General features: G+C 59.1%; 1 protein-coding gene across 1 annotated transcript; it reads left to right on the top strand.

Annotated features, from left to right (window-relative positions):
• The first annotated feature begins 493 nt into the window (after positions 1-493).
• LOC119539831 (complement C4-B-like) lies at positions 494-14,576 on the top strand. The gene is made up of 41 exons (XM_037843650.1): positions 494-643; positions 805-1,003; positions 1,194-1,395; positions 1,601-1,671; positions 1,755-1,843; positions 2,072-2,154; positions 2,338-2,434; positions 2,608-2,713; positions 2,821-2,953; positions 3,383-3,498; positions 3,623-3,799; positions 3,947-4,132; positions 4,245-4,430; positions 4,599-4,757; positions 5,035-5,161; positions 5,294-5,362; positions 5,653-5,850; positions 5,939-6,050; positions 6,142-6,212; positions 6,426-6,565; positions 6,682-6,891; positions 7,153-7,204; positions 7,321-7,410; positions 7,490-7,699; positions 7,869-7,944; positions 8,035-8,191; positions 8,292-8,408; positions 8,524-8,695; positions 8,908-9,140; positions 9,216-9,383; positions 9,737-9,796; positions 10,682-10,775; positions 10,877-11,063; positions 11,185-11,275; positions 11,397-11,471; positions 12,911-13,013; positions 13,205-13,294; positions 13,378-13,476; positions 13,659-13,742; positions 14,001-14,133; positions 14,306-14,576. Exons 1-41 carry the CDS (start codon positions 579-581, stop codon positions 14,445-14,447), a joined length of 5,229 nt encoding a protein of 1,742 aa, XP_037699578.1. The 5' UTR covers positions 494-578; the 3' UTR covers positions 14,448-14,576.
• Positions 14,577-16,063: the final 1,487 nt, after the last annotated feature.

The following is a 16,063-nucleotide window of genomic DNA, read 5'->3' as shown; positions in this document are numbered from 1 at the left end:
CTGGTTCATTGGGGAAAAGGATTAAATTTGACATTCAGGTCAGTTTTCCCTGTGGGGTAGATGGGGTGTGCCTGATCTCCTAAACTAGAGAATTTCTGTTAGGACCTACAAAAAGCAAAAACCAAGCATAGTTCAGTTTTTGTAGGGGTGAAAGTCAGCGACAAATGTCTTATAAGCCCGTCCTTGTTTTGTTAGGACCTCTAAATAGCCTGCATGCCTGAGCCCCATTGGGCCTTCCCACGCCCATGTATACATAAGCAGGTTCATTTACACACATGATACACCTGAAGGCAGGGGGTGCTCAGGGGACTGGGATGAGAAAGGCTAACAGAGAAGGATGGGATCTCTCTCTGGGCTGTGATTCCCTCCGATTTCCCTCAGAGACCCAGGTGTCCGGGCTGCCCCCACCCCGCACCCTGGGCCCAGGGCCAGTTGCATTTCTCTGCTGTCACATGGTTTCCCAGCTTAGCTGGGCCAGGGGAGGAGCAAGGTCCAGAGTCGACTCTGCCCAGAGCTCTAGGTTAGCCAGAAAGGAGCAGACAGACAGACAGATCTTAGCCCTTTTGGATCCTCTAGCCATGAGGCTCCTCTGGGGCCTGGTGTGGGCCTCCAGCTTCTTTGCCTTGTCTCTGCAGAAGCCCAGGTCTTGGAGGAGGATGCTGGGGTGCTCAAGGGGGTGTGGGGCGTGGGGGAGAGCTGGTGATAGGAGAGCAGGGGCTGAGGGACTGGATTGGGGGTGAGGGAGAGTGGCGGTGGAGGGGCCAGAGTGAAGTCTGACTGCCGACCCTTACCTCTTCCCCTTAGGCTTCTCCTATTTTCTCCTTCCGTGGTTAACCTGGGGGTCCCCCTGTCTGTGGGGGTGCAGGTTCAAGGTATCCAGTCAGGACAGGTGGTGAAAGGATCAGTGTTCCTGAGAAACCCATACAATACTAGGTTCCCCTGCTCCCCAGAGGTGGGCTTCACCCTAAGCTCAGAAAAAGACTTTGCGCTCCTCAGCCTCCAGGTAACTGGAACCCACATCCCACCCACCCTGTCCTGTTCCCCTCTGTGCCTCTGTCTGCATGTAAATGCCTCTGTCTTTCCTCACTGCCTCCCGCCCCTCCTCCCACCCCACCTGGTCTCCTTCCACGTCTCCCAGACTCTCTGTCCTTGTCCTGCTCTGGCTCTGACCTGTACCCTCTCTTTTGTGACAGGTCCCCCTGGAAGATGCAGAGGCTTGTGGCCTCCATAAACTCCTTGGAAACCGTGAGGTTCAGCTGGTGGCCCGATCCCCTTGGCTGAAGAACTCTCTGTCCAGGAAAACAGATACTCAGGGTGTCAACCTGCTCTTCTCCTCCCGCCGGGGACACCTCTTCCTGCAGACTGACCAGCCCATTTATAACCCTGGTGGGCAGGGTGAGTCGGGGCCACTGGCCTCTACCCATAACTCCCTCCCAGCCTGCTCAGGACACAAAAGAAAGGGCCTGGCACACAGGAGGGCTGCTTAAGCAAATATTGGCCCTTCCCTCTCCCCACCCTGGGAATGGGGAAGAATTGGGGCTCACCCACTGTCCCTTGGCACATGGACTCCCGCTCACCTCTCTCACCCTCTACTCCCCAGTCCGGTACCGGGTCTTTGTTCTGGATCAAAAGATGCGCCCGGCCACTGACACCCTCACGCTCACTGTGGAGGTGAGATCCTGACCTCTGACCTCCCTGACCCTGGCTGCCAAGGGAACCTCCTCACCCCTCCTTTTTTGACCCTTCCCTGGCAGAACTCTCAGGGGCTCCGTGTGCGGAAGAGGGAAGTGTTCACCCCCTCGTCCATCTTCCAGGATGACTTTGCAATTCCAGACATTTCTGAGTGAGCTCTCCCCGACCTGGCCATTTGCTAACCCCAACCCCAGCTACACCACCCCAGTTCCTATTTTCCCCTTGGCTCTCCACCATACACCAAGGAAAACCCCCAGATCCCCTGCCCTGTGGCCTCCTGAGCCTCTGGCTCTCCAACTGCCCTCTTCCCCAGGAGCTAGGCCCTGGCTCTCCAGTAGCCCTCGCCCAGGCACTGAGGCCCCTCTGCATCTGTCCTCAGGCCAGGGACTTGGAAGATCTCAGCCCGGTTCTCAGACAGCCTGGACTCCAACTGCAGCACTGAGTTTGAGGTGAAGAAATATGGTGAGAGCTGGAGAAGCAAGGGTCAGGCAGCTCCTCTCTGGAAGGGAATAAGGGGCAGAAGGAGAGGTGGTGGGAGCAGGGCAGTGGGGAGCTCTGGGTGCTGCATCCCTGACGGGAGGGGAGTCTTCAGTGGGTCTCTTCACTAGAGTCTGACCTGCCTACTGCCCCTTCACCCTGGGCCAGTTCTTCCCAACTTCGAGGTAAAGATCATCCCCGGAGAGCCCTACATCCTGACGACGCCTGGCTTTCTCGGGGAAATCCAATTAGACGTCCAGGCCAGGTAACTGCCCCGTCCTATGTGACTCGTGCTCCCAGGCCCCCTTCCCCATTTGGGGTGAACATCCATCCTGTGGAGCCCTGCTTCCCCCCACATCCCCAGACCTGCCCTCCTTGCCAGTCTGGCATTTCTTCCAGCCCCTGCCTACCTTTTCCCCAATATCCCTGTGGCCACAGGTACGTCTACGGGAAGCCAGTGCAGGGGGTGGCATATGTGCGCTTTGGGCTCTTAGGAAAGGATAATAAGAAGACTTTCCTTCGGGGGCTGGAGAATCAGGCCAAGGTATGAGCGCGTGAGGCGGTTGTGGGGAGATAAGGGGGCTGAGAGAGAAGGAGGTAAGGTCAGGGACTCAAATCTCATCCCATGTCCTGTTTTCTTCTCTGCCCCAGCTGGTTAATGGCCAGAGACACATTTCCCTCTCAAAGGCTGAGTTCCAGGGTGCCCTGGAGAAGCTTAACATTGGGATGGCTGACCTGCCGGGGCTGCGTCTCTATGTTGCCGCGGCCATCATTGAGTCTCCAGGTGAGCGACTGCTCCCTGTTACACTCGCAGACCCGGGCCTCTGACCTCTGCGCTGCCCGCCCCCATCCCGCACACACTTCCTCCGCCTTTCTATCAGACCCAAAGTCAGGAAAGACCCAGGAGGCTTTGTCCCTCGCCAACTCTGTCTCTGGGTAATTCTGCCCCTTCCCCCTGTCTCAGTGTTTCTTTCTTTTGCTCTTTCATTCATTCATATATTCATTTGTTCATTTATAAAGTAATTTACCCAATGACACATGTGAAGTACCTTCTTGGTGTTTTGTTGAAAGTCCTGTGTTGGGCTCAGAAAGATGAATTACTCAAGGTGTTCTCTGTCTTGTGGGACACTTGAGCCATGTTCCCCTCCTTATTCTCCCGCTCTTCTCTTGCGGGCGTCTGTCCCCTGCCTCTCCCTGTTCCCCTATCTTACAGGTGGTGAGCTGGAGGAGGCAGAGCTTACATCCTGGCGGTTTGTGTCATCTCCCTTCTCCTTGGATCTTAGCAACACCAAGCAACATCTCGTGCCTGGGGCCCCCTTTCTACTGCAGGTTTCTTCTGGAGGGGAAGGATGAGTGGGGTTGGGGTGGGTGAGTGCTGGCCAGGAGGGCAGGGGAGCTGGGAAGAAAGAAGGATCTCAGCCTTTCTCCATGTTTACCTGCCCCTCCCCGTCAGGCTCTGGTCCGTGACATGTCCGGCTCCCCAGCCTCTGGCATTCCTGTCAAAGTTTCTGCCACGTTGTCTTCTGGGTCTGCTTCTGAAACCCAGGACCTTCAGCAAAACACAGATGGGGGTGGGCAGATCAGCGTTCCCATCATTATCCCTCAGGCCACTCAAGAACTGCAGCTCTTGGTAAGATTCCTCTGACCCACCTCTTTTCCCTCACGGTAGGAGAGGGGGGCAATCTGGGCTCCTGAGGACCCACAGTCCAGAGCCGGGGGAGTTGCTGGGGACCTGGGTCCTGCCACTGACCCTTCCCCGCCTGTCCCTTCCCTCCAGGTGTCTGCAGGCTCCCCCCACCCAGACATAGCCAGACTCATTGTGAGGGCCCCACCCTCAGGAGGCCCCGGGTTTCTGTCCATTGAGCGACTGGAGCCTCGACCCCCTCAAGTCGGGGACACCCTCAACCTGAACCTGCGCGCCACGGGCATCAGCGGGGACAGCGTGTCCCATTACTACTACATGGTGTGCATGAGCCAGGGGGTGGAGGAGGCCAGGGGTGCGCGGGGTGCAGTTTCAGGTCTGGGGCTGTGCCATGAAGAGGAAACCATTCACACCCCTTCTTGTCTTGGCCCAGATCCTTTCCCGGGGTGAGATCGTGTCCATGAATCGAGAGCCCAGGAGGACCGTGACCTCGGTCTCCGTGTTTGTGGACCATCACCTGACCCCCTCTTTCTACTTTGTGGCCTTCTACTATCATGGAGGCTCCCCAGTTGCCAACTCCCTGCGAGTGGACGTCCAGGCTGGGGCCTGCGAGGGCGAGGTAGTGGGTCGGAAGAGACGACACGTGTGTGTGTGTGCCAAGTGATTAAGAGAGAAAGAAGATGGTGTGATTGCAAACAGGGCATGGATTTGTTTGGGGTGCACTGAGGATGCAAGGGACCGAAGGAAGCTTCTCCCTCCAACTGTCCCCACCTCTCACCTCGGCCAGCTGAAGCTGAACGTGGACGGAGCCAAGGAATATCATCCTGGGGAGTCCATAAAGCTCCACCTGCAAGTAGATTCTCCGGCCCTGGTGGCGCTGGGAGCTGTGGACACGGCTCTGTATGCTGTGGGTGGCAGGGCCTACAAACCCCTCAGCATGAGCAAGGTTTGTCCAGACCCTCTCCCAGCCCTCCCTCCCCTCTCTGGCTTGTCCCCCCACCTGCCCTGAACCCCTAGTCCAGCACCTAGGTCCCACTCAGGCTCCCCAAGGCCTCCCCAGGCTGCCTCCCGGCCTTGGCCCTCATCCACCTTGCTGGGCCCCTGGACTCCATTCCCCCATGCTCTGTGTCACCTCCTTGCTTGTCTGTACGCTACCCTCTCACCCACAGCCTGCCCCTGCCCTGCACTCTTTTCTTTACAGCATTCCTGCCTTTTCTTGCCAGGTCTTCGAAGTCATGAACAGCTATGACCTCGGCTGTGGCCCTGGGGGTGGGGACAGTGCCCTTCAGGTGTTTGAGACTGTAGGCCTGGCCTTTTCTGATGGAGACCAATTGACCTCGGTCAGAAAAAGTGAGAGCAGAGGAGGAAGGGGAGAGGGTGGTGGGAAGGCAGGAAGAAGGGCTGGGCCCCAGGAGGGGTACAGGGAGGGAAGGTGGGAGACCCCACGCCCCGTGGCGTGGCTGCAGTCCTGCTTGCTCCCAGGTGTGAGCTGTCCCAAGAAAACGCGGAAAATGAGGAACGTGAACTTCCAAAAGGCGATTAATGAGAAGTGTGAGTTGCGGGCACCTGAGCAGCCACTGCAGCTCTCCAGTGGTGCGGGGGGTCAGGGCGGGGAGTCAGCCTCCTAGCCTCTTGCCCCTTGGTGAGCCAGGGTGTGGTATTTGGGGCCAGAGAGCCAGGTTCTGGGTGGGAGGCGGCGAGCCAGGCCTCTCTCCACTGGCTTCTCTGGCACTTCTGGTCTCTCAGGGCAAGTCCATATGTATCTAGGGGTCAGGGTGAGGGAGTGGTGAGGGGTGTCCCTTCTTTGGTCCTGTGTGCTGACCCTCACCCTGGCCCCGCAGTGGGCCAGTACACTTCCCCGACAGCCAAGCGCTGCTGCCAGGATGGGCTGACACGGCTACCCATGGTGCGCTCCTGTGAGCAGCGGGCGGCCCGCGTGCAGCAGCCGGACTGCCGGGAGCCCTTCCTGTCCTGCTGCCAGTTTGCCGAGGGCCTGCGGAAGCAGGCCCGTGCCAGGGACCGGGGGGGTGTTGCCCGAGGTGAGGGGCCAGGTGGGGCTGGGGGCCGGGCAGGGACACCTGGGAGGGCAGGGTGCCCCCTCCTCACTCCCTTGCCCCTGGTCCCCAGCCTTGGAGGTGCTGCAGGAGGAGGACCTGATGGAAGAAGATGACATTCCCTTGCGCAGCTTTTTCCCGGAGAACTGGCTCTGGAGGCTGGAGAAAGTGGATCATTCCCGCACGTGAGGGCATATGGTGGGCCTGGCCCTGTCCCTTGGCTGTGTCTGGGGCCAGCCCTGGGTGTGACGGGCCTCTCCACCTTTCCTGTCACAGATTGACAAATTTCCTCCCTGACTCGCTGACCACCTGGGAGATCCATGCCGTGGGCCTGTCCCAGAGCAAAGGTGTGGTCACCCTGCCCAGGCCTCAGGTCACCCCTCTTCTGTCGCCCCTTGACCCAGGCTCCGTGCTTGGCCCTTTGCTGTCACTATAGGAAAGGGGTCCAGAGACCTGGTGAGGTCTGCACACAGCACCCCCCTGGGCTGGGAGGGTCATTCTCTGCCCTCCTTCCTGTGACTCTGATCCCCGGCTCCTTCTCCCGCTGCTCCCGCCATCAGGCTTGTGTGTGGCCGCGCCGGCCCGGTTCCGTGTGTTCCGTGACTTCCACCTGCACTTCCGCCTGCCCAGCTCTGTCCGCCGCTTTGAACAGCTCGAGCTCCGGCCAGTGCTCTACAACTACCTGGATAAAAACTTGACTGTGAGGGCCCGTGGGGACCTGAGCACATAGGGCTGGTGGGGTGGGAGCCGGGGCAGGTGAGTGTGGAGCCTACCTGGCCCGGGGCTCTGGCCATCCCCCTGTCCTCCTGTCTCCAGATGAGCGTCCACGTGTCCCCAGTGGAGGGGCTGTGCCTGGCCGGGGGTGGAGGCCTGGCCCAGCAGGTGCTGGTACCTGCGGGCTCTGCCCAGCCTGTTGCCTTCTCCATGGTGCCCATGGCAGCTGCTGCTATATCTCTGAAGGTGGTGGCTCGAGGGTCCTCAGAGTTTCCCATTGGGGACGCGGTCACTAAGGTTCTTCACATTGAGGTGAGTGGAGCACCATTGACTCTAGGTCCCCAGGCTCACAGATTCATCCTCCCTTCCCCACCCCACGCCAGCACCCTCACTGTGGGCCAGGCCAGGGGCCCAACAACCAGACCCAATGCCTGGGTCCATTTCTAACTTCTACCATCCTGAGCCAACTCTGTCCCTGAAGTTGAAACACAAAGTTCCTGGGGTATCTGCACGAGAAGGGGGACAGGTTCTGAGTCCGTATAATCTCTCATGACTGTGTTTCCCCTGAGACAGAAGGAAGGGGCCATCTTCAGGGAGGAGATTATCTATGAACTCAACCCCCTGGGTGAGTTACCCTTCCCACCCACGGCCACCTCTCACTGCCCCTCAGTTTCCTAAGGGTTGGGCGTGGCAGGGGATAAGGGCAGCAGGGCGGGCTCTCAACTTCCCTCATCTCCCCAGACCACCGAGGCCGAAGCTTGGAAATTCCTGGCAACTCTGATTCCAACATTATCCCTGATGGAGATTTCAGCAGCTTTGTCAGGGTCACAGGTGGGAGTGTCATCCAGTCCCTTCTGGCCCGGCGTCCCTGAACCTACTCTTGGCTCCTCACCCCTTTCCCTCACTGTAGCCTCAGATCCGCTGGACACCCTGGGCTCTGAGGGGGCCTTGTCGTCAGGAGGCCTGGTCTCCCTGCTGAGGCTTCCCCAAGGCTGCGGGGAGCAAACCATGCTCTACTTGTCTCCAACGGTGGCTGCCTCCCGCTATCTGGACAAGACGGAGCAGTGGAGCAAACTGCCCCCTGAGACCAAGGACCACGCAATGGATCTGATCCAGAAAGGTTCTGGGTGCAGGGGCAAGCAGGAGTCAGGGCCAGGGGCAACTGATGGAAGATGGGCAACCCAGGAGGCTAGGGAGGGGAAGAAAGAGGGGCACTTATGGGGACAGGGAGCACTTGGGCACAAATGGCGGGAGAGCCAGTTTCACCTCAGCAGCTTGCCCTCTCCAAGGCTACATGCGGATCCAGCAGTTCCGGAAATCAGATGGCTCCTACGGGGCTTGGTTACACCGCGGCAGCAGTACCTGGTGAGGTTGGGGGACCGGTCAGGGCAGAGGGATGGAGGAAGGATGAGCGCCTCAGGGCACAGCCCCAGCCATCCCATCCCTCTCCTCTAGGCTCACGGCCTTTGTGCTGAAGGTACTGAGTTTGGTCCAGGAGCAGGTGGGCGGCCCACCAGAAAAGCTGCAGGAGACTGCTAGGTGGCTGCTGTCCCAGCAGCAGGCTGACGGCTCCTTCCAGGACCCTCTCCCAGTCATCCATAGGGGCATGCAGGTGCGGGGCTCGGAGGCAGGCTTAGGAGCACTGGAGGGAGATATTGCTGCCCTTCTCCTCCCTGCTGATATCCTCCTTATCCTCCTTCTCCCCCCACCAGGGGGGCTTGGTGGGAAATGATGAGACCGTGGCGCTCACGGCCTTCGTGGTCATCGCCCTTCATCACGGGCTGGCCGTCTTCCAGGACAAGGATGCAGAGGAGCTGAAGGAGAGAGTGGTGAGGACACTGGGTGTCTGCCCCTTGGCTGGCCCTCAGGTCTTCCCCACGCCCTGTTTTCTTTGGGAACCCAGGGGTCCAGCCCCCAGACCTCCCTCCCCCTTTCTTCTCCTAGAAAACTGCTATCTTAGCTGCAGACTCCTTTCTGGGGACAAAAGCAAGCACTGGGCTGCTGGGCACCCACGCAGCTGCCATAACGGCCTATGCCCTGACACTGAGTGGCGCCTCCGAGGACCTGCGCAATGTTGCCCACAACAACCTCATGGCCATGGCCCAGGAGACCAGTGGTGAGGCTCCTGGGGGTCCTGGCCATGAGCCTTGGGCTTGGGGCACCTTGGAACCCATGAGTCTCCCCAAATGGAGAGGTTGAATGAAGACCTGAGAAGGAATTCAAAGGGGTAAAATAGGAGAGCCCCATAGGAGGGGCGGCAAAGAGTCAGGCCCTCAGGAACTCTGCTGCTGCCTCCCCCATGCCCCCATGCCTCTCCCTTCACTCCAGATTACCTGTACTGGGGCTCAGTCATCGGGTCTGAGAACAATGCCGTGTCGCCCACCCTGGCTCCTCAGAGTCCATCAGAGCCCGTGCCCCAGGCCCCAGCCGTGTGGATCGAAACCACAGCCTACGGCCTGCTGCACCTGCTACTTCAGGAGGGCAAGGGGGAGGCGGCCGACCGGGCCGCAGCCTGGCTCACCCGCCAGGGCAGCTTCCAGGGGGGATTCCGCAGCACCCAGGTAGGGGCTGCCCTGGGAACCTGGGCGTGGGTGGCCCTGAGGCCCAGCGCCTGAGTCCTGGCTCAACCTCCCCAGGACACAGTGATAGCCCTGGAAGCCCTGTCTGCATACTGGATCGCTTCCCACACCACCGAGCAGAGGGGCCTCAATGTGACCCTCAGCTCCATGGGCCGCAATGGATTCCAGTCCCACACACTCGAGCTTCACAACCACCAAATCAAGGGGCTGGAGCAGGAGCTGCAGGTGAACCACCCCCTCACCTGGTTGCCAGGACCCCGGGGCCTGTTGGGGCCAGGCCAGAAGCCATCCCTGCCCTCCCACCCTGCAGAAGCCCTCATGGCTCCTCTTCTGCCAGACATCCTGGCTGTGGGACCTTGGGAAAGTTACCTAACCTCTGAGCTTCATTGTTCTTATCTGTAAAATAACATGGGCAGAGTCAACAGGGTTTTTAGGTGGCTGAAGTGAGGTAAAGTGTGCAAAGGTCTAAACTTGGTGGAAGTGTGAGGGGGAGTTATATTTTGGGAGGAGATAAGTTGGGGTAGCAGTTTTTTTTCTGTGCCCTTCTGACATCTCTTTCCCCTTTCTTTTCCTGAAAGTTTTCCTTGGGCAGCAAGATTAACGTGAAGGTGGGAGGAAACAGCAAAGGCACCTTGAAGGTGAGAGCTGGCAGCTCTGGACACCTGGGGGCCAGGAAAGGACCAGGGCTGGGTGAGGGGCAGAGGAGGGGGGAGGGCGTCTTGAGTGGGAGAACTGTGGCTGGAGCTCCATGGTGTGGGAAAAGAAGAGGATGGTTCAGGGTTGTGCTGCCTCCTCATTTTGGGTTCCACCATCTTTGGGGTCATTTCCATTACCCCTTAGTGCCAATGGCTCACACACCCAGATCCTCAAGCCAGGCCTCCCCTGGAACCCCAGGCCACACACAAGTGTCCCAAGCCCCTTCTTCCTCCTGTGTCCCCTCCCCTGGCTGAGGGAACTCCTTCCCCCAGTGCCCAGCTGCCACTCGAGGCCTCTGAGCCCCTCCTATTGCCCAGTAGCTCCTCCTCTGCTCCCCTGCTGCCTGGGACCCTCTTCCCTGGATCCTGGACTCCAATCACCCAGTCTTATAACCATTCTCCCTACACTCCCGCCTCCCCGGCTCTGATCCCTGTCCACACAGCAGGTTTCCTTGGAGAAACGCCAGGGACCCCCCAAGGCTCACACAGTTGGGCCGCCTCCTGCCCTCCGGTCACCCATCTATACAGACCCCCCCGGCTTGAGTGTCCTTCCCTTGCTTCTTGTCTCATGGGACCGGCTTACTCTCACTCTTCTCCCTGAGGCTGCCACCTCTCACCCCGGTCCAGCCCACCCTCTTCTCTGTCTCACGGTCTTGCCGGCACCTGCCGGGGGGTTTGGTGCCTGTTCACCTTTCTGCACTGCTCCGTGATGGGGGACGAGAGGGGCCACAAATCTCCCTGTCCAGGGAGACGCCCTTGGGGGTGCCCCTCGAGAGAGGTCTGTGGCCCCAAATGTCTTGTGTTGTCCCCTGTCCCTCCCTGGGCCAGATCCTCCGTAGCTACAATGTCCTAGACATAAAGAACACGACCTGCCAGGATCTTCAGATCACGGTGACAGTCAAAGGCTACGTGGAGTACACGAGTGAGTGTTGGGACTGGGATGCATGGGGGCCGCAAGGGGGCCGGCGCCGGGGGCCCAGCGGCTGCCTGCGTGCCCCCTCCTCACAACACCTCCCTGGGCAGTGGAAGCCAATGAGGACTACGAGGACTATGAGTATGAGCAGCTCCCAGCCCGGGATGACCCAGACGCCCACCCCCGGCCCGTGACGCCCCTGCAGCTGTTCGAGGGACGGAGGAACCGGCGCAGGAGGGAGGCGCCCAAGGTGGCGGAGGAGCAGGAGTCCAGAGTGCAGTACACCGTGTGCATCCAGTGAGTGCGGGGGCCCCAGGGGGTGGCAGGAGGGTGGAGCAGGTGTGGCCAGGGCTGGGTGCCTGGTCCCTGGCAGCGGGGAGAACCTGGACAACCTGGATGGCGGCTTGCACCTCCGCAGGCAGAACGGCAAGGCGGGGCTCTTCGGCATGGCCATTGCCGACATCTCCCTCCTGAGTGGGTTCCAGGCCCTGCGGGCTGACCTGGAGAAGGTATGGCCAGCTGCCCAGAGGGCCCCCTTCCGTCCTCAGCAGCCCCGCTCCACCCCGGCAGCACCCCTGGGCACCAAGCCCTGCCCTGGGCACCGCCCAGTGACAGTCTCCCTTCCTCCAGCTGACCTCCCTCTCCGACCGGTACGTGAGTCACTTTGAGACGGAGGGGCCTCATGTCCTGCTCTACTTCGACTCGGTGAGTGGGGAGCAGTAGCTCAGGGGGCCTCGTTGGCGCTGTGCCTAGCTGCTGTAGGCCATGTGGCTTCTCAGGAAACTGTGGCAAGCCTGCAGCCAGCGCTCTGGAGGGCTTGGGGTGTCAGCAGGGAGACAGGACAGGGTGTGAGTCAGCAGTGAACAGTGTGACCAGGCCTGGGCAAAGGGCTTCTCCTGAACTACCACACAGACTCAGACAAGCACCAAAGCGCCAGGGTCCCCAGCTTCTTCTCTGCATCCAGATACACCTCAGCCAGTGCAGGGTGTGCTGGGGCTATGGCCCCGACCATGGCGGGAGGACCAGAGCCGGCAAAGGGCTCCGAGGGAAGGGCAGGGAAGGGGCTTTAGAGGGAACCTTCCATAAGGCTGGCTGTGGCCCACTTTAGAAGCTACCTTTGCTGAGATTATGACCCTGCTCAGTTTTGTTGTTTTTGATATTAAAATACATTTTCTTTTATGAAGTGATGGTGGTTGTAGATGATAGTCGTTTTTGTCTTTTCACAGCCTTATTTGGCTAAAATAAAGAATTACCAACCCTCCAATGGGATGATGATGATGATGATGATTTGAAATTTACTGGGAGAAAATGTGAGAAAAGCACAGTGTCCAGTCTTGGCTAGGTGTCTGGAGGTCAGGGAAGACCCCCACTGCCCTGTGTGAGCAGAGGGACCAGACCCCATGAGCCCAAGGAGCCAGGCAGAGGAGTCTGGGTTGAACTCAATGGAAAATGAGAAGCCAGGAAGATTTCTGGCAGGGAGCTGACAGTGTAGCAGTGCCACTTCAGGGAGACTGGTGGTGGCACTGGGACAGGACTGGGCCTTGTGGGTGTGAGGAGGGGGTGAAGGAGAACGGGCGAGGCGGGCGCACCTGGTGCTAGGTTATGGCAGATGAAAGAAGGCCATTGGGAGGGTGAACAGGTTTGGGGGTCAGACAGAGTGAATTTGGTGAATTTGTCAGTCCTGCCAAAATCCTAATGAAAGGCCAGGGCTGAAAGTTCAGTTTGGTTTTCATCAGCCTGGAAGGGTTTGGTGAGAGCCAGGGGGTAATACTGAGGCAGGGGAGAGCCAGGGCTAGTACTGTGCTTCTGGGAAGGAAGAAGGAGGGAATGCAAGAAACAACCGGGTCGGAACCAGGGATGGTCCAGGAGCCAAGGGGCAGAGGCTCATGGGGAGAGTGTGAAGTTAGCGCTGCAGAGGGGCCTGGGCACGGAAGCCTGGAGAAGGTCACCAGCGGAGCGGTGAAGTCACCAGAGACCTTGCAGAGCAGTTTTTAGAGGTCTGGCAGCAGGATGGTAACGGAATGCGAAGGACACCGGAGATAAGACCAACAGGAATCAATAGAAGCCGCCAAGGAAAGGCAGCACAGTGGGCGCAGGGCCTGTCGGGGACTGGCCCCTGACCTCTCCTCCCGTCCCGGTGCCAGGTACCCACCTCCTGGGAGTGTGTGGGCTTCGGGGCTGTGCAGGAGGTGCCCGTGGGGCTGGTGCAGCCAGCCAGCGCAACCCTGTACGACTACTACAACCCCGGTGAGCATCCTAGGGCCCGGGGCCAGGGCAGCCAAATGCCTGGCCATCGGGAGGTTTGGGGCCGGCGCCCCGGGTGGGACATTGGGAACCCCAGCAGTGAAGGGTGGCAGGGGAGTCCCATGCTTTATGGCAGGAGAAGGGCGCACAGAGGACGGCACCACATCCTAACTCCCCACTCTGCTTCTCTCCAGAGCACAAATGTTCTGTGTTTTACGGGGCACCAAGTAAGAGCAAACTCTTGGCCACGCTGTGCTCTGGTGACGTCTGCCAGTGTGCTGAGGGTAAGGCCCAGGGCCTGGAGCAGGGCGGGAAAGCCAGGCGGTTGGGGCCTACTGACTGTTCCATCTGGGCCCCTTGACTTCAGGGAAGTGCCCTCGACAGCGGCGAGCCCTGGAGCGGGGGCTACAGGACGAGGACGGTTATAGGATGAAGTTTGCCTGCTACTATCCCCGCGTGGAGTATGGTCAGTCCGCCCACCCATGACCTTGGTCCTCACTCTCCCCCAGGGACCAGCGACTTTGGTCGCTCCAGTTCTGCCCATGCCTCCTGGAGGCCCACATGTGTCCCCTGCTCTGACACCAACTTCCAGCCCCCTTGGCCTCGGGGTATCTAACTTTTCCCTCCCTCCCCCTCACTACCTCCTAGGCTTCCAGGTTAAGGTTCTCCGAGAAGACAGCAGAGCTGCTTTCCGCCTCTTTGAGTCCAAGATCAATCAAATCCTGCACTTTAGTACGAAGGGAACTGGGGACGTGGGCGGGCTTGAGGGGAGAGGGACTGAGGCCTGGGTGTGGGGCAGGACTTCACAGCTCACAGGAGAGCCTGGCCGCCTGGAAGGATAAAAGCCACTGCTTCTTGGAAGCTCTGGACTTGTCTGTGACTAGGAGAGCATGTTTGCCTCCCTGGCATGCGAGTGATGAGGGTTAAATGAGGCCTACCCTGAGGCCCTCCCCTCCCATCTGACATCTTTTGTGCATGTCACCCCCTCAGCCAAGGACACCAAGGCCACTGCCGGGCAGACCCGAAACTTCCTGGTTCGAGCCTCTTGCCGCCTCCGCTTGGAACCTGGGAAAGAATATCTGATCATGGGTCTGGACGGGTCCACCCTGGACTTCAAGGGGGAGTGAGTCCTCTGGGCCCCTCGGTCTTTTCTGTCCTCATGCCTCATGATTGCCCTTGGGGAACAGATCCCTGGCACCTAGGCCCTCCTGCCTCGGAAGCCAGGTGCCTCGTGCTCCCCTCTCCTGCCTGCCCACCCTCCTGACCCCTGCTGACTGCCCCTTTACCCCCTACAGCCCCCAATACCTGCTGGACTCAAACAGCTGGATCGAGGAGATGCCCTCTGAGAGCCTCTGCCGAAGCACCCGCCAGCGGGTGGCCTGTGCCCAGCTCAGAGACTTCCTGCAGGAGTACGGCACTCAGGGCTGCCAGGTGTAGGGCTGCTTTCCCAGCTTCCTCAGAAGGAGCTGAGCTGGGAAGGGCAGTGCTGGAAGGGGTTGCATCTGGTGCGCTGAGCATAGCCCCTGGGCAGGGCCGGGGGCATAATAAAGGCCTTTGACAGCCAAGTGTCAGTGTGTATGTCTCCCGGAGTGAGAGCGGTGTCCCCAACTGCCCATTCCATGTCCCGGGGTCCCAGGCCAGGGTTTGCATAGACTCAGAGCCTTGGATGACTGTCTGGGTGTCCGGTTCTACCAGAACCATCCCAGGTGACTCTAGGGAGCTCAGCCCATCTCAGCACCACCCTGAGCAGAGCTGTGACCCAAGGGCCAAATTCTGTGGGTCCAGAGTCCCCACTGAGGTCTCTCTTCAGCTGGGCCTCCTGGACCCTCCCCTGGCCTGGGAGTGGCCAGCCCGGCAGACCTGCGCCCAGCTAACACCTCAGCCCTCAGGCCTTGCAAGCTGCTGCCCAGCCACCACCGCCCCACCCCTCCTCCGTGCTCACGCATCTCGCCGTTCTACGGTCTGTTGCTTGATTGAGCCCCAGTCTGTTGAAAATCTACTGGTACTTGATCCTGTTCTCAGTGGCATTAGGTAACTTCCCCAGAGTTGTGTATCCATAGCTTCATCCGGGTACTGATTTCAAACAAGCCAAAAGGCTGATCTTGATGTGTTTGTCAGAACTCAGAAGACTGTCATTCAGCTGGGGCTAACCCTCCTTACCTGTTTTCCTAGCTCCCTCCCCCCCATGCGGTGGGTTAGTACAGGTAAAGCCTAGAAATCTGAAGAAATTTAGTGAGCTCAGTTTTGATGAAAAAATGAAACAATTCAACAACCTCTCACTCGATCATTAACAGAAATTCATGGGCCTCTAATCCATGCCATGCCCCATGCCAGGTACCAGATGTACAGCTATTAACTCACCCCGGGGCTCACCGTTGGGGGATACACAAGAGAGGGTGAGCAGTCCCTGTCATCTGTGGAAGGTGTGGTGGAGGGGAGCCGTGGGGACACACAGTAGAGACAACCAACCCAGTCAGGGGGAGTGCCAGGGGCGAGGCAGGGACGGTCCCTGAAGGAGATGACATCTAAGTTGGGTTCTGAAGGCTGGGAAGGAGTCAGGCAAAGAGAGTGGGGGGGTAGAGGAGGGGATTAAGGCAGAAGAATAAGACACAAAAGCTCAGAGGCAAGGGCAGGACAGAGCACATTTTGTAATTCATTATGTCCAGAATTTGGGTTTGGTGGTGGGGTAGAAGAGATGGGGCTGGCAAGGTAAGTGGAGCTGGTTTATAAAGGGCCACGTCCACAAGCACTCCAGCTTTCTGGGTCACTATCCTTTCGAATTGAGCCCCCTCCTATTCCATGCAACTCTGGGAAGTCCTGACTTCCCCCAGCATTTCAGAGGCTTCCTGGGGCTGTTGCTTACACAGGCCTGGTTCCCCATCAGCCCTCTCTCCTGATGCCAGTCACCAGGGTGGTGGCGTAAACCCATTTATCAGAGCCGGGGATTCAGCTGCAGCTGTGATATGACATGGCCCAGGTCTGGGAGGTCCAATGGGAGGAAGGCAGCAGCTATTGGACCCCAACCCTGGAAATCCCACTCCTCTTTTCTCCCT

This window comes from Choloepus didactylus, chromosome 7 (assembly GCF_015220235.1).
Source record: "Choloepus didactylus isolate mChoDid1 chromosome 7, mChoDid1.pri, whole genome shotgun sequence".
NCBI lineage: Eukaryota > Metazoa > Chordata > Mammalia > Pilosa > Megalonychidae > Choloepus > Choloepus didactylus.
This window is presented reverse-complemented; position numbering and strand designations above follow the sequence as displayed.